This window comes from Cryptomeria japonica, chromosome 7, assembly GCF_030272615.1.
Source record: "Cryptomeria japonica chromosome 7, Sugi_1.0, whole genome shotgun sequence".
In the NCBI taxonomy this organism is placed as follows: Eukaryota; Viridiplantae; Streptophyta; class Pinopsida; order Cupressales; family Cupressaceae; genus Cryptomeria; species Cryptomeria japonica.
Window position 1 is genome coordinate 501782854 of NC_081411.1, and position 27933 is coordinate 501810786.

The 27933-nt window shown below is 38.6% G+C and overlaps 1 protein-coding gene across 5 annotated transcripts in view; it reads right to left on the bottom strand.

Moving 5' to 3' along the window:
- LOC131060174 (thioredoxin H4-1) overlaps window positions 1-27624 on the bottom strand; it is a 57472-nt gene extending 29848 nt beyond the window's left edge. Inside the window, exons 1-4 of one of the 5 annotated variants that reach the window (XM_057993312.2) lie at window positions 27334-27565; window positions 27094-27161; window positions 25958-26080; window positions 25306-25428 (exon numbers count right to left, since the gene is read on the bottom strand). In XM_057993312.2, coding sequence (XP_057849295.1) covers window positions 25306-25428; window positions 25958-26080; window positions 27094-27117 — 270 coding nt within the window. In that variant the 5' untranslated portion in view covers window positions 27118-27161; window positions 27334-27565. The other 4 variants (XM_057993311.1, XM_057993313.1, XM_057993309.2 and 1 more) reach the window with 4 other exon arrangements.
- Between the last annotated feature and the right edge of the window lie 309 nt (window positions 27625-27933).

Consider the following 27933-nt stretch of genomic DNA (forward strand, 5'->3'; position numbering starts at 1 on the left):
TATGGTGGACTTCAGCTTATTGGTGACATTCTTTTGCAAGGCAAGGCGAACTTTCTTAACATTAGGCACCATGTGCAATGATATGGCGGGCTTCATTAATCTTGGGCACCACTTACCATCTCCTTCAAGGCAGACTTTATCAACCTTAGGCACCATCTTCATGGGCAGGGTTCAGCTCATTCAAGGCAAGTCGGACTTCAACATTTGCTTGCACTTCTAGCTCATGGTAGGGCAGACTTCATCAATCTCATGACCCACCTCACCTTTCCCAAGGCATACTTTGCTAACTTTGGGCACCATCTTCATGGGCGGGGTTCAACTCATTCAAGGCAAGGCGGACTTCATTAATCTTATGACCCACCTCACCTTTCCCAAGGCGGACTTTGCTAGCTTTGTGCACCAACACCAAGGCAGACTTGGTGGATCTCAGGAACCACAACCTTGACTAAGGGCAGACTTTCTTGATTGTCAAGAACCACATGATCAAAACTCGAAATCTCCATAACTTGTGCAATTTTTACCGGATCGCCTTGAAATTTGAAAATTGTGCTTCAATCATTCACTAAATTCCTCGGGATTCTTAAAATTTAGGAGATTACCTTTATGGGTCAAAACTTGGATTTTAGGAGGAATTTGTCGATCATTTTGGTGTATCTCAGTGTGAACAATGCAAACCCTAGATCCACTTTCTAAAAATAGAAAAAGAAAGGTTCCCTAAAAAATAGGAAAAACTTTCTAAAAATAGTCATTTCGGGGATCGTGCTCAAAATGCCAAAAACGAAACTTCCTAAAAAATAGGAAAAAGCAAAAAGCAAAACTTTCCAAAACTATAAAGTTGTTTAAATTAGCTAAAATCAATTGCGATCTTCGTCCTTGGGGCTTTCTAGACACTGATGACGTCTAGACTCTGTTCTAACCATGGCTTGCACACACTGACTCATAATGTTCAAAACTCAGGTCGCTCAAAACTGACAAACTTGGCAATATTGACGTAGGAAGGTCACAAGGCTCTAAAAAAACCCTAGAAAGCAAAAAAAGGGGAGGGTCCCCATTTGCAATGGGGTGATGTGTGAAAAGGTCACAACAATAGGTTTTGGACCATGACTCCACCCCGATCATGCTAGAGGAGGTCGATCCAAAATCTGAGTGGATCATTGAAGCTATGGATTCTATCTTTCGTGATGAGGACCTTGATTGGGTTGACTAGGTAGATAGAGAGGTTGAAGTTGTAGCCATGGCAAAGGAGGATAGAGCATGAGTTGACATAGGCACGGCTGATGTTGGTGAGGGTGGCATCGTTTCACAAGCAAAGATTATGGTTCCTACATCACTAAGGACCTACCTTAAATGCATTCGTAGGAGTGATGAATGCTCATCTAAGCCATAGACTTGTACTTATTGTTTTACTTTTGATATTTGTTTGGCATCTTTGATGTCATGGATTTCATATTCCGTGGTCATGGAAGAAAGGATGGCAACATGCTCGGATTGCAACTCTTTTGCCCATGCTAAAGGGGACTGCAAAATCGGAGACAAAGGAAAGTCTAAAGTCCAAGATGAACTGGTAGAGGATATAATCAGACTTTCGGAACAAAAGGACTGGGAACATCATTGGGAAACATTGGATTGGAATGTTTTGCAACATTCTAGGATGTGTTATGAGCCGGATCTGAACACAATAACATCTCTTTGTTCTAGTAAAGGTCTGATTGACGATCTATTTGCATCGGAGGCATCTGCAAAAGACCGGGTAACACTAACAAACACTGTCGGATCAGATTCAGTAACAATCCAAAACCAATATAGTGATCCTCAATTGCAGAGTAAGGGGATGGATGCAGTGGGAAACATTTGGGCCCCAGTCACTGGTTTAAGTGCTATTGATCTAATTTATTCAGAGAATCATAAGCAAAATGCTGATCATACTGAAGAGGAAAGCAATTTGTCCCCACAAATTTTTCAAGCTGGCTACATGGCAGAAGAGGAAGAGACTTTAGTCCCTGAGACTCAAATGGAGGATATGCCTAAAGAACATAATAAGGTGTCTCAAGAAAGGACACACTTACAAGAGGACAAACTCCCATCTACACCTCTAAGAATTGAACAAATTGTGGAGGAAATGGTCTTTAAGGATATCCAAATTTCTCCCATTAGAAACCTAGATGCATCCTTTGAAGGGGTGAAAGATAGTGGAGGTGACCTGATTTTGTCAGAATCCAAGGGAGAACTATTTGATAATCCGGTGGGAGAGGATGACATGTGACTTCTTGCCATAGGAGGGGTTTCGGATAAGAGAACCTTGGAAATGACTTTGGCTCAAAATGCTAAGGTAAAGACATGCGAGAGTAAGAAAAGAGGACCTAAATCCAATAGAGTTAAATTGGAGATTGCAGGTAATGTTGCTGGCCAAAGCAAACTCGGACTTAGATCAGGAAGGGATGTAGTCTCTTCCCGGAAGCAATGAGGTTCCTTTCGTGGAATGTCAGGGGCTGCAATGCCGCTGACAAGGTTAGACTAATTAAGAGATGCCTTGATCAATTTTGGCCGGATCTTGTTTGCCTACAGGAAACCAAAATTAAGTCTGAAGATTTTGAAACCTTTTATAGTAGATTTAAAAAATGGAAATGTGTCTTAGTTGAGGCTCAAGGAGCCTCGGGTGGCTTAGCCATCTTATGGAATGAGTCCCTAGTGGATGTCAGCATTATTAACTAGGGACACTAGTGGCAATGGGTGCGAATTCACTCGAAGCAACTTCAGTTGCAACTATTCTTAATTAATGTCTATGGCCCAAATAGCCCCTCTTTAAAAAAACAGCTGTGGAATGATATCTCAGGATGTCTAAGACAAGACACTGTAACTCCTTTTCTAATAGGGGGTGACTTCAATGCCTTGATTCGACCATTAGACAAAATGGGTGGTAATGGTTGGATGAGGCAGAGTAACTTAGATTTTGGCTCTTTCATCACAGAGACAGGATTAATTGAGATCCCCTTCAAAACTGGGGAATTCACTTGGACAAACAGAAGAAGTGGTTTTTTAAACATAGCAGAAAGACTGGACAGATTCTTTGTAGTTGGTGACTGGTCCTCTCATCAGTGGACGTGTAGTGCTGATGTTTTACCATTCACGGGTTCAAACCATTACCCCATTGGCATCCGAATTCAGGACGAAAGAGCCCCTGATAGATGCCCTTTCAAATTTGAAGTTATGTGGCTAAGGGATAACAATTTAAGATCTTTGGTGGAGACATGGTGGAATCTGCCCCCCGAAAAACCAGGAAATAAGGCTTTTATGTTCTTCAAAAAACTTCAATTTGTAAAAGAACAACTCAAAAAGTGGAATAGAGAGTCTTTCAAAAACATTTTTAATGAGAAACTGAGTCTAGAGGAAGATTTAAAAACTCTACACGAACAAATTAATCTTCAAGGCATGGATGAATCGGCATTCTTGAGAGAGAAACAACTTAATAAGGTGTACTCGGAAGTCCTAGCAAGAGAAGAAACCTTCTGGAGACAGAAATTTCGTGAGACATGGCTGAAGGAAGGTGACAGAAATACTAAATTCTTCCACACCTCTACAAAGGTCAGGAGGAACTATAACAAATTTTTCTCTATACATAATATGGCGGGGGAGCTGTTAACCGATCAGGATTCCATCAACAGTGAGGCGGTGAACTTCTTCTCGAGTGTTTTCAATGGGGAGGCGAGGGCAGACCAAGAATTGCAATCTATTATGGATATCTTACCCTTCTCTGTGAAGGAGCAGCACAACAAGATGTTACTTAGGGTGGTGTCAATGGAGGAAGTAAAGACTGCAGTTTTTGACATGGGAGCTGACAAAGCTCCAGGACCGGATGGGTTCCCAGCTCTTTTCTTTCAACATTTATGGGACATTCTAGCAAATGATTTATGGGCAGTAGTGGAGGAGTCTAGAACGGGTGGTTTCATTCTTAAGGACTTTAACAATACTTTCATAGCACTGATCCCAAAAAAGGAAAACATACCTACCTTCCATGACTTCAGACCCATTTCTTTGTCCAACATGATCTACAAAGTGATCTCTAAAGTGATAGCCAACAGGCTAAAATGTATTCTGGAAGAATTTATTTACCCGGAACAGAGTGGTTTTGCCCCCGGTAGATCGATTTATGAAGGTATTATCTTGGCACATGAGGCAATTCATTCCATCCGACTTTCTAAAAAGGAGAATATGATGATAAAAGTGGATATCAGGAAAGCCTATGATGAGGTTAATAGAGATTTCCTATTAAAAGTTCTTGCAAAATTTGGCTTTGACCCGGTCTAGATAGCCTGGATAGAAAGTTGTATTAAATCCTCTAGGTTCTCAATCCTTATCAATGGGAGCCCTCAGGGTTTCTTCTCTTCCAACAACGGTTTAAGACAGGGGGACCCACTGTCCCCTTTTCTTTTCATTATTATGGCAGAAGTGCTAGGGCACTTGATTTCAAAAGAATGTAGAGCTGGCCGGTGGTAGGGTATAAGGATTGTTGCAGGGGTGGATCCTCTGACTCATCTGCAATTTGTTGATGATACTTTCCTGGCTGGAGAGGCCTCAGCAAAGGAAGCTCGAACTGTAAAATAGGTGATTGATAATTATGAACAAGTGTCAAGACAAAAAGTGAACTGGCTCAAAACTGAGATTTTTTTCTTCTACACTCCACCTCCTAAACAGAGGGAAATTAGCAATATTCTTGGCATGAAGCCGGGAATTCTACCAAGTAAGTTTTTAGGTGTTCCCGTATTTGGAGGCACTAATAAGTCAGCAATTTAAAAAAATTTGGTAGAAAGCTACTTCAACAAATTGGAGGGATGGAAAAGTAAATGGCTGACTTTGGCAGGCAGAATTCTGATGTTAAAAATAGTTGTCTCAGCCATCCCCATCTTCTCAATGATATGCCTAAAAATTCCCAGCAAAATCATCAATGTGATCAAACAGAAAATGAGAAAATTCTTTTGGAATGGAGCTAATGAACAAGATAAAATCCCTCTATTGGCTTGGGAAAAAGTTTGCAGTTCGAAAGTGAAGGGTGGTGCTGGGCTTAGGAATTGGCAAATTATGAATGAAGCTTTGGGAACTAAACTCTCTTGGAGCATTTATAATAAACCAAATCAATTATGGGTAAAGGTAATGAGGGCTAAATACTTGGACACAATGGAGAATCACAAAATTTTCACAATCAAAAATCCACCCAGGGGATCTGCAATTTGGAACTTCATAGTGAGCAGCAGGAAAGTACTCACTGAACATCTTTCATGGCATATTGGTAACGGAAAGTCAGCTAAATTCTGGGATGATTCTTGGGTGGCGTACCCAGTCAAACACATGGCCGATTTTTCTGAAGCAAAATCTCCTTTATGCAGGATTTGGGGTGACAAGGTCAATGACTATTTGGTATGCAAACGAAGCCACCTGGGAGAAGTTTGGTGCTGGAAAGACCTATCAGACGTAGGGCTATCGGATCAACAACAAAGATTGTTAAAACAAGTCTTGGATCGAAGAAAGATTTACCTCACAAAAGGCCAGGACAAATTAATTTGGTGTGGTTCAAAAGATGGGAACTACTCAGTTAAATTAGGTTATAGGCTTCTGGAAGGCTTGGTAGGGGACTGCAAGACAGCTAATGACTTAATATGGCATAAGCATTGTCTACCCAAAGCAGGGGCGTTTGCATGGCTGGCCCTGAAAGGGAGAATTCTAACTGGTGAGAGGAGGAAAAGGCTTGGATTGGCAGGACAAACCAAGTGCTTTATGTGTGGGGAAGCTTAAGAGGATCTTGACCACCTCCTGCTACAATGCAAGATAGCGCAAAAATGTTGGGACTTGATGAAAGGTAAATTGCAATGGCAAAGCCCATTGCCAAATACGCTCAAAGATGTGTTTGATAGTTGGCCAAGGAAAAACAAGAAATCAACTTTATCAAGCATATGGAACATATGCCCATCACTTGTAATATGGGAAATATGGAAGGAAAGAAATCGTAGGATTTGCCAAGACAAGGCTGAGGATGGTAGAAGGCTATGTAGCAAAATTAATCAGGCAGTGGAGTAAACTTTAGGGGTTGCAGCTTCTCAAATGGATTCAACGAAAAACCCTTTTACCATAGAGGACATGAAAATACAAAAAGCATGGCCTAACATCAAAATAAGGCATGGGGCCTGGCGTTCTAGGCAGATGAGTAAAAAATGTAACTCACCCACAGTATGGACTCCACCTCAGCCGGGGTGGATCAAAGCCAATTTTGATGGGGCAGCTCAGTGAGGAGGGGGTCTGTCAAGGGTGGGAGTGGTTTTTCATGATCACAGTGGCAGCATTATAAAATTGGGAGCACAGCGTATCAAACAGGGCACCAACAATGAGGCGGAAGTTTATGCAGCGTGGCTGGCAATAAGATGAGCTAGGAAAATGGGGATTAAAAAACTACATCTGGAAGGGGACTCATTGATCATAATCCAGGCCATAAAAAATGGCCAAATCAAAGCATGGCACCTACATAACTTCATCTCACTAATTTTAGAGGATTTGAAACTTTTTGAAGAAGTCATGATTACCCACATCAAACGGGAGGGCAACACAGATGCAGATAAATTGTCTAAATGGGCACTATCCTTTAATCAGATTGAGGATTCCGTTTTTGAAGTCTTTGATGGCAAGTTGGACTTAGTATAAGATGGGCTAAAACTCGAACTCTAAATGATGACATGACAGGGTCATATCATGCGCTCAGACAACATATGATTATTTCTATCTACCGAAGTACATATATGGTGTGTGAATCACAACTTAGGTGGTCATTAACTCTTGCTTTGTATTGATTACCAGCTCAAGCGTGTTACTCTTCGGCTCTTTTGTTTTTGTGCACGTGAATGATAGCAATGAAGGCAGTGATGCGAACCGTTACATGTGCTTCCTTACAACAAGCTTCAATCTATAATGTTTCCATCTATGCGGATGGGTGATGACTTGATACTCACAACGTCAAGTAATAATTATCAAAGGTTGTGGCAGCAATGTGATTAACTACTCGCACGAGACGGCTTCCTTTTTAAAGAAGCCAAACTTATTGCATTTTATCTTTCTTCTACTAGCTGGTGTATGTGCTCTTTTTTGTGCAGGTTTGTTTGGCGACAGGATGGAGGCTACATTCACCTTCCAAACAAAGAAGCAGCAGAAAGCTCTTTACGGACCGGTGGAAAATCAAAGACTGAGACTACTGCTCAAATGCCCTTCAAAGGAAGTTATAAAAGCGGTGCAGGGGACGCTGGGCTTTTTCTTCCAGCAAGCAACACACCGATGGAAATGCAATGTGGATATAGTTGCCATGATTTTGGCATGGGGCCTAGAATTGGGGATTGCCGAGGAGGATCTCCGCTGGGTCATGAACTCTCTATTTGAACAGAAACTAATAACCGGGATGGATTCTGTTCTTGAATGGGCGCACTCAGGATATGGCTTTAATTTCAGTGAGTGCTTCGAGAGTCAAATCGCAGTGGAAGCGTTGGGGTTCGTGTCGTTTGTCCGCTGGTCGAATATGGTGAACCAGAGACTTTATCTAAGTCATATAAGGGCGGGGTGGAATTCTTTAATGGAAGCAATCAGAATTTATCAGAATGCGCAGGAGAGGCGGAGGCCATGGTTTTTGAGTGTCATCCCGAGGAAACGACGAAGTGCAAGTCGTCGACCACCCCAATGAACCGGTTTTAACCCACCTGCAAGTTTTTGTGTCTACGAAGTGAACCGGTTTTTGCAGTTTCCAGTTTTTGATGAAGCGAACCGGTTTTAACCCACCTACAAGTTTTTGTGTCTACGAAGTGAACCGGTTTTTGCAATTTCCAGTTTTTTATGAAAGGAACCGGTTTTTGCCGGTCTGAACTCGATATGAATTGAACCATTTTTTGTTGTTTCCGGTTTTCAATGAAATGAACCGGTTTTTGCCAGTTTGTGTAGTTTTGGATGGGGACCCATGGTTTTTTTTTTGTATGACCCAAGCCCTCATAGGGGTTTAAATTTCAGCCCTGTTTGCAGTATTGTTGTAGTGTTTAGGGATAGGCTGATAAATTTATAGGTTACATGTTATACTCTGGGCATATGATAGGCCCCTCTTGAAATAGTAATCGAATACTTTCATATATTACTCAATAAAAAATCAATATTACTGACCAAAAAAAAAAGAATCATATACAGATTATTATGGATTCTCCTGCATACAAAGTTGTGGATTTTTTTTTAGTTAATGTTTTGAAATGGATTTGTGATCAATTTGGGGATTCTATACAGTGTACCATAATTTGACCTATTTATTAAAGAATGGAATGATGAAATGTTAACTACCTTTATAAAAGCCATATCCATACACCACTACCTCACTTAAACTGGCATTCCTTCCATTGCCGCAATACTACCAATAATGATTGTGAATATAATGTTATCATTGCTGAAAGTTGAAACCAAAAAATTCTATCTACCGAAGTACATATATGGTGTGTGAATCACAACTTAGGTGGTCATTAACTCTTGCTTTGTATTGATTACCAGCTCAAGCGTGTTAATCTTCAGTTCTTTTGTTTTTGTGCACGTGAATGATAGCAATGAAGGCAGTGATGTGAACCATTACATGTGCTTCCTTACAACAAGCTTCAATCTATAATGTTTCCATCTATGCGGATGGGTGATGACTTGATACTCACAACGTCAAGTAATAATTATCAAAGGCCGTGGCAGCAATGTGATTAACTACTCGCACGAGACGGCTTCCTTTTTAAAGAAGCCAAACTTATTGCATTTTATCTTTCTTCTACTAGCTGGTGTATGTGCTCTTTTTTGTGCAGGTTTGTTTGGCGACAGGATGGAGGCTACATTCACCTTCCAAACAAAGAAGCAGCAGAAAGCTCTTTACAGACCGGTGGAAAATCGAAGACTGAGACTACTACTCAAATGCCCTTCAAAGGAAGTTATAAAAGCGGTGCAGGGGACGCTGGGCTTTTTCTTCCAGCAAGCAACACACCGATGGAAATGCAATGTGGATATAGTTGCCATGATTTTGGCATGGGGCCTAGAATTGGGGATTGCCGAGGAGGATCTCCGCTGGGTCATGAACTCTCTTTTTGAACAGAAACTAATAACTGGGATGGATTCTGTTCTTGAATGGGAGCACTCAGGATATGGCTTTAATTTCAGTGAGTGCTCCGAGAGTCAAATCGCAGTGGAAGCGTTGGGGTTCGTGTCGTTTGTCCGCTGGCCGAATATGGTGAACCAGAGACTTTATCTAAGTCATATAAGGGCGGGGTAGAATTCTTTAATGGAAGCAATCAGAATTTATCAAAATGTGCAAGAGAGGCGGAGGCCAATGGTTTTTGAGTGTCATCCCGAGGAAACGACGAAGTGCAAGTCGTCGACCACCCCAGTGAACCGGTTTTAACCCACCTGCAAGTTTTTGTGTCTACGAAGTGAACCGGTTTTTGCAGTTTCCAGTTTTTGATGAAGCGAACTGGTTTTAACCCACCTACAAGTTTTTGTGTCTACGAAGTGAACCGTTTTTTGCAGTTTCCAGTTTTTTATGAAAGGAACCGGTTTTTGCCGGTCTGAACTCAATATGAATTGAACCGGTTTTTGCCAGTTTTTGTAGTTTTGGATGGGGACCCATGGTTTTTTTTTTTTGTATGACCCAAGCCCTCATAGGGGTTTAAATTTCAGCCCTGTTTGCAATATTGTTGTAGTGTTTAGGGATAGGCTGATAAATTTATAGGTTACATGTTATACTCTGGGCATATGATAGGCCCCTCTTGAAATAGTAATCGAATACTTTCATATATTACTCAATAAAAAATCAATATTACCGACCAAAAAAAAAAGAATCATAAACAGATTATTATGGATTCTCCTGCATACAAAGTTGTGGATTTTTTTTTAGTTAATGTTCTGAAATGGATTTGTGATCAATTTGGGGATTCTATACAGTGTACCATAATTTGACCTCTTTATTAAAGAATGGAATGATGAAATGTCAACTACCTTTATAAAAGCCATATCCATACACCACTACCTCACTTAAACTGGCATTCCTTCCATTGCCGCAATACTACCAATAATGACTGTGAATATAATGTTATCATTGCTGAAAGTTGAAACCAAAAAATTCTACAATTGGCAGAAAAGGTTCCATTAACCCAATTATAATGTTTCCCTCTGTATTGCATACCAGATTTTTTTCAGTTCCGTCTCCAGAAAAGGCCTCTCATTCCCTGCCATCCACATCCCTAAAACACCACGGAACATAGCCTTTTAGAGATAAGATTGAATGTTATAGTGGCATAATAGTTATTTGATCATCGTACCCTTTCATTGATGGAATAGCCAATTTCATTCCCACAAGGGATTAAGAGGTCGAAGATGAATCATTTAGAGAAATTTAACCATGATAAGGTTTCTTTCTTTCTTGTAGTTATAAACTTACACATACCCAAAGGACAATATATTTCTTTTTTCAGCACAATTCAATGATGTGTTCTCTACTAGAATGCCTTGGCTGTAGAAATAGAAACATACAAAGCTAAGGGACCTTAAATAATACAATAGGTCTTCGTATTTTTTAATCTCTGAAACTAGGAAAGAAACAACGTTCTTTCACAAGTTAACAAAGAAATAACAACCAGCAAATTTCATAAGACGAAAGACCCAGAGGAAATGGGCCATTTAAAAATTTTGATATTCACCTTGAAAAGAAGTTAGAACTTAGAACAATAAGATATGCTTTTCATAAATTTTAAATTACTGCTATCATGACTGACAAAATTTGCTATATAGTTATAGTTGTTTCACGATCGTGTTATTTATGCAGGAGAAACATATACCATATCCTTTTAATAACGAGATTGTATACTATACTGTCATAATAATATCTGATCGCCATAATTTTTCATTGATAGGAATGGGAATATTACGTCTTAGTATATTAAATATAGGTCAGATAATTACATATAACATATAATTGTTAGTATAAAAATAAAACATATGTTAGGTTTCTGATAGTTAATTGGGTGGAGAAGCTTTTTTACGGGAAACCACACGCTTTAGAAGCCAATGTATATCAATATAAAAGATAACCCAATAGAAATAATATATCATATAGGGCTTTTATATCTATAACATAGGTGTGAGAATACCACAATAATCTGAAGTTTTGTATGCTCTATCCTATTTAGATTGTTTGAGAGGAAACACCACATTTGTATCTCCTCTTAAAGTAAGGTGAACCTTGGCAGTTTTGTAACCACATGGTTGAATATGGAAGTCCACACTTTTACAAGAAGCAGGGATCTAGCATAGATGAAGCTTAGTATGGATGGCTGCCCCAATAGTTCAAGAGTTTGTGGATCTCTAGAATTATATCCTTGGTATCCTTGGAGATTTATGAGACAACTTGATGGAGCACTACGGATGTACATCAACATGGATGGCTGTTCAATAATTTAGGAGATTCATAATTCAGGAGCTTCGGGAGGTGGAGCCTGAGAACTCAAGAATTCAGCTTGAGGGCTACACCTTTACAACCATTACAAGGTAGTTTTGTGGAGTTCTACCTAGTTCAAGAACTATTTTCAAAGGGAAGCTTCTAACAAATATGTTGTTGAAATGTAATAGGGGGGATGTTAGAATATTACATTCTAACATAGTAGATATAGATTTTAGCCGATTAAATATAATAAATAATTTTAAGCTAAGTCACAGGATACGGTGATTTTCATGGATGAGGTTCGAATTTAATCGAATTTCAAACTTCTATAAAAAAAATCGAATTTAATCGAATTTCCTCTATAAAGCACTGCTATCAACCTCTAAACACAACTCAGCTGGTCGTGGGTATTCTTTGTATCTATTGGGTCATGGGTGTCTGCAACTGCTGGGTCGCCCTCAGATTTTCTCCAACAAGGGTCGCTATTCTGATAATTTATTATAAGTATACATATATTTAAAAATAAACAAAATTATAGAAGGCGAATTTTATCCGATTTTTTTTTCGATTTTTTCCCTTGTCGAATTTCATCCGAATTTCATGGCTGTCGAATTCGAACCTTGTGACTTAGATTTTAAGAATAGAAAAATAACAAATGTTAATTTTGTGGTATTAGCTAGGTGGAGAAGTTTTTGTATGGAAAACCACAGGCTTCATATGCCAATGCATATCAATGTAAAAGTTAACCCAATAATAGTATATCATAAAGCTTTTTTATATCTGCAACAATAGTGTGATACATGATAATTTAAAGTTTTGTATGCTCAACCATTTTCTAGTGATAGGGTTGTCAATCTCCTTCCCACAAAGGATTGAGAGGTTGAACATGACAAGGCAAATGTATTAAATTTATCTTTTAGAAGAATTTAACCACTTTTAAGTTTTCTATGCTTGTAGATACAGTTACCCAAAGAACAAAATGTAAGGTTATTCAACATAAGTTAATGTTATGTTTCTTTGTTGAATTGCCCTAACTATGGAAACAGAAACATGCAAACTGAGTGACTTTAAGTAAAACACAGAAACACAAGGACATACCCCCACAAAATCCCCACATTTTAGGGACGTGGGGACTTGGAGGGGATGTCCCCCTACTGTCTCACAACCTACTCCGTTGTCTCAGGTATGTCTCCCTATCAGAGGGGGCATATCCAAGATGTCCCCATTTTGGGGGGACTTCTTTGGGATGCCAAGACATCCCCAAGATGTCCATGGGGATCCTAACATCTCAAAGATGCCTAGGCATCTCTTGCATCATTAGCTTTGAAAAAGTTCATTTTAAAAAAACATCAATCTTTTTCCTGAAATTTAGTGCAGGACTGAACCCTAATGACCTATGTGCCCCACCCAAACCCAAACACTCTATAGATTTTCCTTCCAACCTCATTTCAACTCACAATAAGAACTCAACAAGAAGTTTATAGCCGTGAGTGTGAGAATGAGAGAAGCAAGCCTACAAGTGCAATGTAAAAGAGTGAGAGTGAAGAGCGAAAGGATTAAGGAAGAGCAAGAAGAATCGAGTGACACCAACTCAAAGAATTGAAAGCATTTTTCAAGAAGAGAGGTAGGCTTCTAGTTCCCTGTTCTTCCATGACTGGAATATTTAATTTTTTTCATTCGTTTCCTTCATTACAAATTGAAATACTAGTTTACACTGTTGATTGTAACTTGTTGCAAATTTCAATAATTTTAAATTCAATAGTTATCAGTTAGGTTTTGCAAATGACTCAATGAATAATATTAATGAATCATGATTAAATTTTATTTTATTTTCATTATATAATAGCAAACAATCATTTTATTTTTTTAAGTCTAGATGTTCAAATTTTTTATGTTGTCAAATTAAGATTTTAACCTTTTTGTATATTCTCTTCTTCTACATTTCATGCAACCTAAAGTTAAAAAATAGAAGTGAAATCCTTGTTTGACAAGGTTAACACAGAGTTTTATTTGTGTATCCTTTGCTTCTATGCTTCATATGACCTAAAGTAAGAAAAACCCTTGCATTAGGCATAGTTTGAATTTTAATTTTAAAATTATAAACTTATAAATTTTATATCATGTATTGCAGTGTCACTGTGAGTTTTCACAACATGAGTGAGGATGAGGTTGAGCCTCAACAGATTGAAGTTGAAAGTGAATTAAATCTGATTATACACCTATTGAACGTGTTGAAGCAAAGAGGGGTGATTGAGAAATCCAAACCACTAGTTACATTGCCAGTGCAAATATTAGTTGCCCTTCCACAATACTGGAAAAACTTTCTAACCCCTTTGATCCTAAGTCTCCTCTAAGACAATTTGCAACCAAATTACAAATAAAGCCTAAGGCATCTAGAGGCACTAGGTTGTCAAAGTGCCACTTTTGTAAGCTTGAATTTCAAGACCAAAGTTAATGCCCACCTTCATATCCAAGGAAAAGGTGTCAATGTATGTGAAAAGTTAGCAGAAAAATGAACCATAGAGTTGAGATAAGGTAATGGGGTGGTCTAGGTAGTGAAGCCAATGCACCTACGTCTGCTTCTCTATCTCTAAGGTTAAGGGGTCATTAGAGATAGGGTTCTACTTCTACTACTTTGTAGAGGTCAGCTGCACATATGTCAGTTTCTTCTACTTTAGGGGCAACAAAGGCTAGGGGGAATACAAGATGACAAGTGATGCTCCAAACCTAATAGCAAAATTATTTAATCTACAATAACGGGTGAGGTAAATGATGCCATTGGAAAATCCTTCTTTGCCAATGGCATTTCATTTTATGTGGCTCACTATCCTTATTAAAAGGAGGTAGTCGCAAAGATAGCAAGGGAAGGACTATCATATGTGTCACCAAGGAAGACAAAATTGAGGGCCACAATCTTGGATAAAATGATGCCATTGGAAAATTCTTCTTTGCTAATGGCATTTCATTCCATGTAGTTAACTCTCCTTATTATAAGGAGGCAGTTGCAAAGATAGAAAGGTAAGGACTATCATATGTGTCACCAAGAAAAACAAAATGGAAGGCCACAATCTTGGGTAAAAACTATTTTAGGATAAACATTTTAATGGAGAAAATGAAGGAATCCCGGGTCACAAGTGGATGCAACATAGTCGTGGATGGATGGACAAGCATTAGGCATCATCCACTCATCAATATCATGGTGGCACGTATAGAGGGCTCTTAATTTTGAAGGGTTGTTGATTGTTAGGACATCACAAGAATGTTGATTTTTAGTTTCAAATCCTTAAAGATGCTATTGAGGAGATGGGGACACAAAATGTGGTTTAAGTAGAGTGACAAATGTGGCCCATATGTGAAATATTGAAAAGAAGTTGATTGAGGTAGTTTATAGACATATTTGGTGGACTCACTCGTTGTGTGCATGCCATGAATTATGCACTCAAGGACATGGAAATAATTGATTGGATCAAAATAATTATTAAAGATGCACAAATGTTTATTTGTGACCACCAAACTTTACATGCACTCTTTAGGAACTTCTTTAAGGAGTTCTTGAAACTTGTAGAGACTAGATATGCGTCGTATTTTATTCTCTTGGAGAGGATGCTTGAGTTGCAATAGGTATTACACTAATGGTTATAACAGTATAATGGAATGTAATGTCCCCAAAATTAATTAAATAAATAAATATGTTTTATTTATTTATTTATTTATCCCAATTTCCAATATTAATAAATAAGGGATAAATAATAAATAATATTAAGAGCTAAAATATCAAATAAGCTAATAAATAATTTGATTAAATTATTTATTATTTAGTCATTATATGGGAGGCTCATCTTGGATAAATAATTCCCTATATGAAATTAAGGTTTTGTTTTTTTAATTTGGTGGGGGCCGCTCAAGTCTTAAAGTCTTAATTTTCTTTAGCATCCTTCGAGGCACTTATAATAATCGGGCCCAATTAAGTATTTCCCAGTCTTTAGCAATAAGGGAAAAATAATTGTTTAGACCAATAAGAATTTCGTTCCCGTGAAGACTTCATCATGCGTGAAATATTTCTTTTCCAACTTTAGGAAATCTGGGCAATAAAATTAAATCAGCCAATGGGAGGCCGAGTTGTGTTCTCCAGCACTCGTGTACTGGAAAGACCCGTAGTCGTGGCCAGTTGCAAGAATCGAATCGGCAGTGTTTGGCATGATTAAGGGAGCTGATATTGGATTGCACCAGTCTGGGAGGAAGCGGTGTAATAAGGAGAATAGGCAGCAGCAAGGGAAGGTATGATATTTTTTCTTCTGAATTTTCTCAACTTTCCGCCATAGCTTCAGGACGAAACCCCTGAACTATTGCTTTGGACGCAAATCCAGAGCTGGTACCGGTGCACTAATTCTGTGTTCAGACTTGTCTCACAGGTCAATGGCAGAATCTTCATTTATAGCATACAGATTGGGGGTCATGAGCCAGGAATCAATTGATTAGTTCATGAATGATAGACACCTTTGTCAACTCAGAAATCGCAATTGTTGGGTTAGACGTAGTAGCAATTAGTGGTATCAAGTTAATTAATTTTCAGGTTTCTTCCAGACTTGGCGTCTAGAGTTTGCTGTACAAAATCAGAATCTGATTATCATCTTGGACATCATCTGGAGGTTGATTTAACTATATTCACTAGTGGTTCCAGATTTAGTAGCAATTTCAGTGATTACCAGTGATTCATTGATTGCAGATGGCTTAAGGTTGAGGGAAATAAATTCAGATGGGGATTGCAAGATTGGCACCCTTCAGAAAGGGCGATCTGGATACAGGAGTAGGTCAACCAAAAAATAGTCCATCAATGAGTCATGTGCAGCGAACAAGGAACCAGACCAGCAATTGTATGGCATCGATCTTTAATAATTTATTTATTCATCCTTCAATAATGTCACCCAGCTGGAGCAGCAATTCGACCCACTGTAATAAGGCAACTCACAGCATTCATAATTAATGATTTGGGGTCTAAAACTCAAATCGACCTTCTGTACCTGTCAGGTAGCAAATTCTTGTAGCTGGACATTACATACATCAATAATCTCTAATAAGGTAGCGCTGGAATTCTCAGGTAAGAGAACTCTTATCATTTGATATTCTAACTGTTAGATCTGGAAGTTGTTTGAAGCTGTCAATAAAAAATCAGAGTTCTCAATTTTATATCAGTCCATGGACAATTTGTAAAAGATATGCAGAGAGTATTATTTATTGTTTATGCTGAATGTTGAAATCTTGCATTAACATTTGGCATCGCATCCCAAACAAAAATAAAACCTTATAGAGAGAAATTCATTAAGACGCAACAGCAAAGCACATAAATCAAAAAATTCCCTACACACTGGACAAAGGCAAATTTTGAAACCACAAACAAAATAAAATTTTGGTCAAATCTCAGTTTGGGATTTTTCAGTGGTATCAAAGCGATGATCCTGCCAGCCTGGGGATCATCAGAGTAATTCTATGCAGCGGAGCAGATTTGGTACCTACAGATATTACACGCGCAGGAGACCTAGAGTGGATTTAAATTTTGTCACAGAACCACCCTTTGAGATTAATATGGGTGATATACCTGAAGGACAGAGGAGCCCACCCAAACAGGAGAGACAGATTCCACTCAATCCTGATGAGATTATGAGGAGTTTGGCTGAAGCACAGCCAAGAATTGTTGAAGCAATCAACAGGTTACAAGACACACTTGACAGAATGGATTTGGGAAATAATAGGGGAAGGCACAGGAGCCATAGCAGGACAATATCAGCTGCAGGAAGTAGGGGCAGCAATAGAATTTCATCTTCTCTGAGTAATGCATCCATCTCACCACGGAGGGACATGACCCATACTAGGACAGTGGATAGGCCTATGCTCCCACGGTTCACTCCTAGAGATGTACCACCGTTGGCTGAGCTTCAAAATGGAATCACCTTCCAGAACACCGTTATGGCTGCCAGCGATGAGTGAGCACATCTGCCAGCACATGTTAGAGATGCATTCCTGTTGCATCAATATTGTATGCAGCCCCGTGATTCCATGAGGGGACAGAATGACAGGGGACCCAGACAACAGTGGCATAATGATCTAAAGAAAGCTGCAGATAAGCTGATTTTATCCACTTTTGATGGCAACGGTTCCACTAGCATGAGCGTGGCTTCACAAGCTAGATATCTACCTCTCCTTGAAACCCATGGCTGAAAACGAGGCCATTCAGATTGTTGTCCTACATTTGGAGGGTGTCGCATGTGACTAGTGGCATCATGGATTGGTCACGCAGAATCACGCTCTCATTCATTCATACGCAGAATTCACAGAGAGGCTTATTTCCAGATTTGACAGGAAAGATGTGGAACTTTATTACAGGGATTTAGCTCTCTTGAAACAATCGGGTCATGTGGATAAATATATTAATAAATTTCAGCGTATAGCAGTGATGGTACCGGAGATGCATGTTAGGAGGGTAGTTATGCTCTTCATAGAGGGACTTCATGAGAGATATTGTGGCTTGGTCAAGGCTTTGAAGCCTAAGACTTTACAGGAGGCTATTCAGCTCACGTTAGACTTGGACACCACTCCTCCACCCTCCACTTTTCAGCAAAACAAAAACTTTCCCAGGAACTCCAAACCCTTCCAGAAGCCTTTCAATCCACAAAAGGGTAACACATCTTCTCCTAGGATTGATCAGGAAACTAGAAACGAATTAAGGAGAAAGAAACTATGTTTTACTTGTAAGGAACTTTGGGAACCGGGTCACCGATGCCTTGGCAAAGGCAAATCTCATCTCATTGAAGTGAGCTCCGATGTGGAGGATGAGCACATACAGGACACTCATGATGAGGGAGAGCATATTGAGTCTCCCCAGATTGAGCTTGACTCTACTGATGCACAGGCTACGACCAATGTTACCATGGCCACTCTTTCCAATTATCCTAAGTTCCACGCTTTCAGATTGAAGAGAACTATTCAGGGGCAGCGTGCAGTGTGTTTAGTAGATACTAGAGCGACCCACAACTTTATTGATCAGCATATGGTAGAGAGACGTGGGTTACAGACAGAGGAATTTTCAGGATTTGGTGTGAAGGTTGCAGATGGTGCAGTGTTGGGATGTACCAGGAGGATTCCTCAGCTCAGTATCCAGATGGGGGACTACACTTTGACAGATGACTTTTATGTTTTACCCTTAGAGGATTATGATACAGTTATAGGTATGCAGTGGTTACAGGGAATTGGCAGATATGTCATTGATCACCGCAGAATGCAGTTGGAGTTCTTAGTTGATGGTAAGAAGAGAATACTGAGGGCATTATCTGATGGAGGCCACAAGGAGGTTTCCTCTCGCAGGATGGAGACTATTATCAGGCACAGAGATATCCTTTGGGCTACCCAGTGCTTTGTTTCATCTAAAGCACCTTCATCTTAGGATGGCAATTCATATCACATTGATATACAACAGATTTTAGATAAACATGGGATGGTGTTTGGTGATATACCTCCTAGAGTACCAACTGATAGAGGCTTTGAGCATATGATAGAATTAGAGGATGGAGCAAAACCAGTCATGACCACTCCTTACCGCCATCCTAAGGCCTACAAAGATGAGATTGAGAAGACCATCAGGGAACTTTTGGACATGGGATTCATTAGATCGAGCTCTAGCCCCTTTGCTTCTTCAGTTGTGTTGGTGAAGAAGAAGGATGGGACCTTACGCATGTGTATTGACTACCGTGCACTTAATAAGAAAACCATTAAGAATCGCTACCCCATTCCACGCATAGATGAGTTGTTGGATGAGCTTCATGGCTCAGTTTATTTTTCGAAGATTGATCTTCGATTAGGGTATCACCAGATTAAGGTGCGGGAGTCTGATATTCACAAAACAGCCTTCAGATGCCATTATGGTCATTATGAGTTCTTAGTGATGCCTTTCGGTCTCACTAACGCCCCTGCTACATTTCAGTCATGTATGAACCACATATTTAATAAGCATCTGTGTAAGTTTGTATTGGTATTCTTTGATGACATATTGATTTACAGTAGATCATGGGAGTAACATCTGAGGCACTTAGATGAGGTGTTGAGCATTATGGAATTTCAATCCTTGTATGCTAAGATGTCCAAATGTGAATTTGGGCTCACTGAAGTTTTATACTTGGGTCATGTGATAGGAGTTGATGGAGTCAAAGTCCATCAGGAAAAGATCCAAGCTATTATTGATTGGCCACCTCCCAAGAATATTTCAGAGTTGCGTGGTTTCCTTGGCTTATGTGCTTATTACAGGAGGTTTGTGAGGGGATATTCTCAACTTGCAGCACCTTTGACAGATCTCACCCAAAAAGGGGCTTTCAGATGGACTCAGGAAGCACGGGAGGTATTTGATAGACTTAAACAGGCGATGAGCACTTCTCCTGTGTTGGCACTTCCTAGTTTCACTCAACCTTTTGTGCTTGAATGTGATACTTCAGGAGAAGGTGTGGGTGTCGTACTTATGCAGAATCATCATCCTATTGTGTATGAGAGTAGAAAACTGAAAGATAATGAGAAATTATACTCCACCTATGATAAAGAAATGTTGGCTATTATGCATGCTCTCACAAAATTCAGACAATACTTAGTGGGGAGGAAATTCATTGTTAGAACTGATCATAACAGCCTTAAGTACTTTTTAGGACAAAAAGATCTTAATGAGAGGCAGCAAAAATGGATCAGTAAGATCCAAGCATATGATTTTGACATTGAATATGTTAAGGGGAAAAATAATGTAGCTGTTGATGCATTATCTAGGAAGCCATCCATTGCTGCCCTTTGTTAATTGAGTGAGATTTCAGCTGATTGGAAATCTCAACTTTTAGTAGAGTATTCTAAAAATCAGCATGCATGTGAAATTATGGATAGGATCATTCAGGATGATCGATACACAATTGTGGATGATGTGATTTACTACAAGGGCAGAATTTATTTACTTCTGGAATCTAAACTGAAAAATCAGATTTTACATGCTTTTCATGACACTCCTGTAGCAGGACATCAGGGGTATGGTAAGACTTACAAGAAGATTAGAGAGAGGTTCTCTTAAAAAGGCCTTAGAGGTGATGTTTTACAGCATGTAAGGGAGTGTATTACTTGCCAACAAAATAAAACTGAAAAATACACACCCTGCTGGTCTGCTGCAACCATTACCCATTCCGGAGCAAAAATGGACTGGTATTTCAATGGATTTCATCACAGGTCTTCCCAAAGTGCAAGGGAAAGATTGCATATATGTAGTAGTGGACAGGTTGACAAAATATGCTCATTTCTTTCCCATAGCAGCAACATATACAGCTTCACGAGTTGCTGATCTGTTTTTCAGAGAAGTATTTAGGCTCCATGGTCTTCCAAAGACCATTGTCAATGACCGTGATAGTCGGTTCATGAGTTCTTTTTGGGAGGAGTTGTTTAGACTTTCTGGCACCGAGTTGACGCCTAGCACCAACTATCACCCTCAAACTGATGGACAGACTGAGATTGTGAACAAGTGGCTTGAGGGGTATCTACGCAGCTATGTGTCAGGTCAGCAATGTACTTGGGTCCGTTGGTTATATTTGGGAGAGTTTTGCTACAACACGACACATCACATGTCTATTGATATGTCTCATTTTCGTGCACTATATGGTTACGATGCTATGACATTCATGGATCTGGCACTTGGAGATAGTAGAGCACCATTAGCACAGGATTGGCTTCAGGAGAGCCAAGACATACTTAGAGCACTTAAGGAGAACATCCAACGAGCCCAAGATCAGCAAAAGTTATATGCTGATCGCCACAGGAATGAGAGATCATTTGAGGTTGGAGACTTGGTGTTCTTGCGCCTCCAGCCTTACCGACAGAGTTCTATGAAGATGAGTGGGGCAGAGAAGCTTAGGCCTCGATTCTATGGTCTGTACCGTGTTTTGAGGAGAGTTGGGGAAGTGGCATATGAGATTGAGCTCCCACCAGAGAGCAGGATTCATAATGTCTTTCATGTATCTTGCCTCAAGAAGGCAATTGGACAGCACACGGTGACTTCTTCAGTGTTACCACCCTTGGATGAGGAAAGGAAGTTGATTATGGTTCCTGTTGAGATATTGGATCAGCGTGAGAAAAATTTATGTAACAGGGTAGTTCGGGAGTATTTGGTCAGATGGAAGGATTTACCTATTGAGGATGCCACTTGGGAAGGTGAAGCTATCTTGCAGCATCCATCTCTTCAGTTGCTTGAGGACAAGCAATCTCGAGAAGGGAGGATTGTAACGTCCCCAAAATTAATTAAATAAATAAATATGTTTTATTTATTTATTTATTTATTTATTTATCCCAATTTCCAATATTAATAAATAAGGGATAAATAATAAATAATATTAAGAGCTAAAATATCAAATAAGCTAATAAATAATTTGATTAAATTATTTATTATTTAGTCATTATATGGGAGGCTCATCTTGGATAAATATTAAATAATTCCCTATATGAAATTAAGGTTTTGTTTTTTTAATTTGGTGGGGGCCGCTCTAAGTCTTAAAGTCTTAATTTTCTTTAGCATCCTTGGAGGCACTTATAATAATCAGGCCCAATTAAGTATTTCCCAGACTTTAGAAATAAGGGAAAAATAATTGTTTAGACCACTAAGAATTTTGTTCCCGTGAAGACTTCATCAAACGTGAAATATTTCTTTTCCAACTTTAGGAAATCTGGGCAATAAAATTAAATCAGCCAATGGGAGGCCGAGTTGTGTTCTCCAGCACTCATGTACTGGAAAGACCCGTAGTCGTGGCCAGTTGCAAGAATCGAATCGGCAGTGTTTGGCATGATTAAGGGAGCTGATATTGGATCGCACCAGCCTGGGAGGAAACAGTGTAATAAGGAGAATAGGCAGCAGCAAGGGAAGGTATGATATTTTTTCTTCTGAAATTTTCTCGACTTTCCGCCATAGCTTCAGGACGAAACCCCTGAACAATTGCTTTGGACGCAAACCCAGAGCTGGTACCGGTGCGCTAATTCTGTGTTCAGACTTGTCTCACAGGTCAATGGCAGAATCTTCATTTATAGCATACAGATTGGGGGTCATGAGCCAGGAATCAATTGATTAGTTCATGAATGATAGACGCCTTTGTCAACTCAGAAATTGCAATTGTTGGGTTAGACGTAGTAGCAGTTAGTGGTATCAAGTTAATTAATTTTGAGGTTTCTTCCAGACTTGGCGTCTAGAGTTTGCTGTACAAAATCAGAATCTGATTATCATCTTGGACATCATCTGGAGGTCGATTTAACTATATTCACTAGTGGTTCCAGATTTAGTAGCAATTTCAGTGATTACCTGCGATTCATTGATTGCAGATGGCTTAGGGTTGAGGGAAATAAATTCAGATTGGGATTGCAAGATTGGCACCCTTCAGAAAGGGCGATCTGGATACAGGAGCAGGTCAACCAAAAAATAGTCCATCAATGAGTCATGTGCAGCGAACAAGGAACCAGACCAGCAATTGTATGGCATCGATCTTTAATAATTTATTTATTCATCCTTCAATAATGTCACCCAGCTGGAGCAGCAATTCGACCCACTGTAATAAGGCAACTCACAGCATTCATAATTAATGATTTGGGGTCTAAAACTCAAATCGACCTTCTGTACCTGTCAGGTAGCAAATTCTTGTAGCTGGACATTACATACATCAATAATCTCTAATAAGGTAGCGCTGGAATTCTCAGGTAAGAGAACTCTTATCATTTGATATTCTAACTGTTAGATCTGGAAGTTGTTTGAAGCTGTCAATAAAAAATCAGAGTTCTCAATTTTATATCAGTCCATGGACAATTTGTAAAAGATATGCAGAGAGTATTATTTATTGTTTATGCTGAATGTTGAAATCTTGCATTAACATTTGGCATCGCATCCCAAACAAAAATAAAACCTTATAGAGAGAAATTCATTAAGACGCAACAGCAAACCACATAAATCAAAAAATTCCCTACACGCTGGACAAAGGCAAATTTTGAAACCAGAAACCAAATAAAATTTTGGTCAAATCTCAGTTTGGGATCTTTCATGGAATCAGTGGTCTAACTCCAAGACAGAGTAGGGGAAAGGGTGAAGGATGTGGTGAAGAGTGACGTTTTTTGGGGTGATGCAAAATATATTCTCCATCATTACTCCATTCTTCAAAGTGATTAGATATAGGAATGCCAATGTACTTAGCCTTAATGAGGTGTATGAGTGCATTGATTCTATGCTTGACCCAATAAAGGTTGTCATGTGAAAAGACTCCACATTACAATTCTAAAACAAACATATTCATCCAATCATTCATCAAAGATGGGAGAAGGTAAACACTCTCTCGCACATGGTTGACTATGCATTGAACCCCAAGTGGTAGGTGCAAAAGCTTGGCAGAATTATACCCATACATGATGTTGAGGTGAAGACAGGGTTCATGAAGGCCATCCAAAAGATGTATTATTCTACAAAGGCCAATATAATTCATACCGAGTGGACAAAACTTGTGACTCTTAGGGTTATTTTGGGGTGGCCAAGATGGACAGAGAAACTATGGCATATGACCCAATTTGTGGTCGACTATGCATTGATTGTCTTCTTTGACTACCTCTCTAACCCTTGCTTTGCTATCTTAGATTTCTAGTTCTTCTATTGTTGAGAGGAACTAGTCTAATTATAGCTTCATCCACTTCATTAAGAGGAACATGCTTACCTCTAGTAGGGCAGAGAAGATTATGGTTGTGCATAGTGCCTTGCATCTCATTTACCGCAAGACACTTACATACAAGGAGAGGAGTTTGGGGATGATTTTGAGGCCTCATTTCACTCCATTTTGTTATTTTGAACATTTGTCATTGTAATCATCATTATCAAATTTTGAATATGATAAACATTTCAAATTTAGCATTTTCATTGTTAATTTTCATTTCAAAATACAAATTTTGAATGCAATCATTTCAATGTGTTTGCAACTTTAAATAACAAAGAAACCTGACTTAAATGATCCTGTATTAAGGGCTAAATTAGCTAAAGGCATGGGACATAATTATTATGGCGAGCCCGCTTGGCCTAATGATCTCTTATATATTTTTCCAGTAGTTATTTTTGGTACTATTGCATGTACCGTAGGTTTAGCAGTTCTAGAACCATCAATGATTGGTGAACCGGCAAATCCATTTGCAACTCCTTTGGAAATATTACCCGAATGGTATTTTTTCCCCGTATTTCAAATACTTCGTATAGTACCTAATAAATTATTAGGTGTCCTTTTAATGGCTTCAGTACCTGCAGGACTATTGACAGTCCCTTTCTTGGAGAATGTGAATCAATTTCAAAATCCATTTCGTCGTCCAGTAGCTACAACAGTATTCTTATTCGGTACCGCAGTAGCTCTTTGGTTAGGTATTGGGGCAACGTTACCTATCGATGAATCTTTAACTCTAGGTCTTTTTCAATTTGATCTAATTTAGTCCTTTTACTAATTTGCCAAAGTTTCATTTGTAATTCTTATACTTATTCCTTATACATCTTTTATAACTATTTTTTCAAGTACTATATGTATTTGCATCGCCCCCCTGTCGTCTCCAAACTAAGGCCCTTGGTTCTTCCATCCCCTCGTCCCCTTGTTAGAAAACTCTGTAGAACTATGCTAAAATACAAAATGGTCTTCAGAAAAAAATTTATCTCCAAAATGGAAAAAAAAAAGGAGAGATTATTTTCTTTCAAAAATTCGACCAGAAAAATCAAAAACAGCCAGCAAACTTCATAAAACTAAAGAAGATTTCTAAGAAATGAATCATCTTACAGCCATTTCATCAACGTCCACTTTGAGGAACAGAAGCTTTGTATATTTCTCAGAAAGTTCAGCGTAAAAAGGAGCAATCATTATGCAGGGGCCACACCATGCTGCAGAGAAATCCACCACAACCTGAAAAAAATGGTTACTTGTGTAAGAACAATTGAACTAATCAATATGAGTATTTAAAAAAATGAAAAAAGATAAGTATCTCTGACAAATGATATGGAATGATTTTGATAACTAGAAAAGGTGAAATTAAGACAAATAGTTACTTTCATAGATCCCTCCAGAAAATCACAATTGAGCTATTCGGGAAGAAACTAGTATCATTTGTTCATAAGTTACTTGTAGCTTCGATATTAAAGTAGGACCCAAACTAGTAAAAAATGTTAAATTATCCCTATTTTGGAAATGGTTTCAGCAGAAAAACAAAAAACTCTTTACTGAATATAAAATGTCTTATACGATATAACCACTGATGTTGAAGACCAACATTGTATTCTTCTAATAGTCTTCACTTGTTAAAGGGAAGCTAGCATTACACTAGATTGCATTTCTACAGACCCTATAAACCTGAAGAAATAAACCATAAGAATCGCAACAAAAGGAAAAAATAGGTCTCGTCCCCACATATTCAAAGGAAACTGAAGAAACTTACAATCTTTCCATTGGTTTTTGCCTCAGAAAGTTTTGCTTGCCACTCCTGTTTGGAAGTGATAACGTGTACATTTCCATGATAAGTTGCCTGATCTTCACTATTGGTGCCTTCGCTAGCCGAATTCTAAACAACATGGGATTCAGTTGTGAGGAAATTAAATAATCGTTGTAAAAGGAAACATAAAATTTGTGTTTTTAGTAACAGTTACAATTTAATAGGTTTCACAATTCACATGCCTGGCAGAAAGATTTAGAAAAAATCTAAGGTATTTATAATAATCTTCTTAATGATGCAGACGAACAAAACAAGCAAGCTGACAAAAAAAATGCAAATACCATCGTTCAAAAACTTAGACTGAACAAAAAACTCAGCAGCCCAAATTTTGACAAGGGCTACAGATCCAGGAAAATCTCAGCATATTAAAAAAATACATAATGCATAAAAGAAACTCAAATAACTACAAAATAGTGTTAAAAAGATTAAAAAAATGAATACAAATCTTGCATAGCTAGAAAAATTGTCAAAATCCACCGCAATGGAAAAAAAATAAAATGTGAAAGAAAAATGCATTTCTGCTAGCTGGAGAGATTTTGGAGAGTAGTCGGCAAAACTCAGCAAGTATTAACAATAACTCACCGGTGATTATTGAACGAATAACTCGCCAAGCCCTTTGAATCATGAGTTGGCGAGTAACACGTCGGGTTTCAAAACTAATAGTAAGTCAATTATATGAGGACGCAAATCAGAGCAAGAAAAAAAGCTCAAATAATTAAGAGGAAACTCTTGAATTGATGGTGAAGTATTGCCTCTAATAAGCTTTTGTTCCAAAAATTTACAGAAATAAAGCTTATGCATGTCTTTGCATCTGATAATCAAAAAATTGGAACTATCATGAATTCCTGACAAGATTATCCGATGTTATGACAAAAATACTTGACAGCCCAACGCCACTGACAGTTGCATTACATAGAGGCCAAATTGATCCAAATCTATTCCCTCACAGAAAAATAGGCATTGGTGGTGAGACTACCAAGAGAAACCTTAGGCCCCAGAATGTTCAATGCTCTAAAAGAACAACTTTAAGTGCAAAAAGGAAAAAAACAGAAAAAAAAAAAAAAGAAAGCTCAGTTTCGTACCTCTCGGCTGAAATGAATGCCCATGATAATTTCAGATATAAGAAAATGCTACCGTATGCAGTATATGTCTATCAGAAGAGAAAATTAGCAGAATATCAGCACACTAGAATTGCAAACAAATTGATCAATTGCAAGCTAAATATGGCAAGCTCAGTGAATCACTTGAAAAAGAAGCAAAGTCGTGGAATAATTAAAACAAAACTTTGAAAACGGTCATTGCTTTGATTACAGTGTGCATACAAGATTTCCAACTGAAGAAAGCATTTTTGTCCGCCATTGGAAAAGAGGCCAAAGGAATTTTTTTTGCTAGTGGTCCCAGATTGCCAACTGAAGAAGAAAGAATCGAACTTTAGTTTAAGGAATCAATTCCAGTGAACAGGCAGCTGAAATTCGCCATTTTGAACAGCATGTCAAACCCCATAGGTAGGGAGGAAATATATCCGTCTATGTCTCAATGGAAAAATAGAAGGGAATAGATTAAAGTTACGTATTGGGCTAAGTGGGATGCAAGGATAACAAAAGGAGGTCGAGTGAGAGGATAAATTCACGAATAAATTAAAAGTGAGAAAAGGGGTAAAGTTGAGTAACGTGCGAACTAAGCGGCTAGGGTAAAAAATTGAAGGTTTAGGAGCGAAGTTTGACTCGCGCTTAGGCAAGAGGAGTCTATAGTGGAAGTGTTGGATACAATTAGTCTTTTAGTTGAATAAAATTAGTTTTTTAGTGGAGTATAAAAAGTATTATGTCAATAATCATCTTCAAAAAGGTTTAGTAAATTTATAAAGAACAATCGATTATGTGATGCCATATAGCATATCAATAAACATGACTTAGTGCACAATT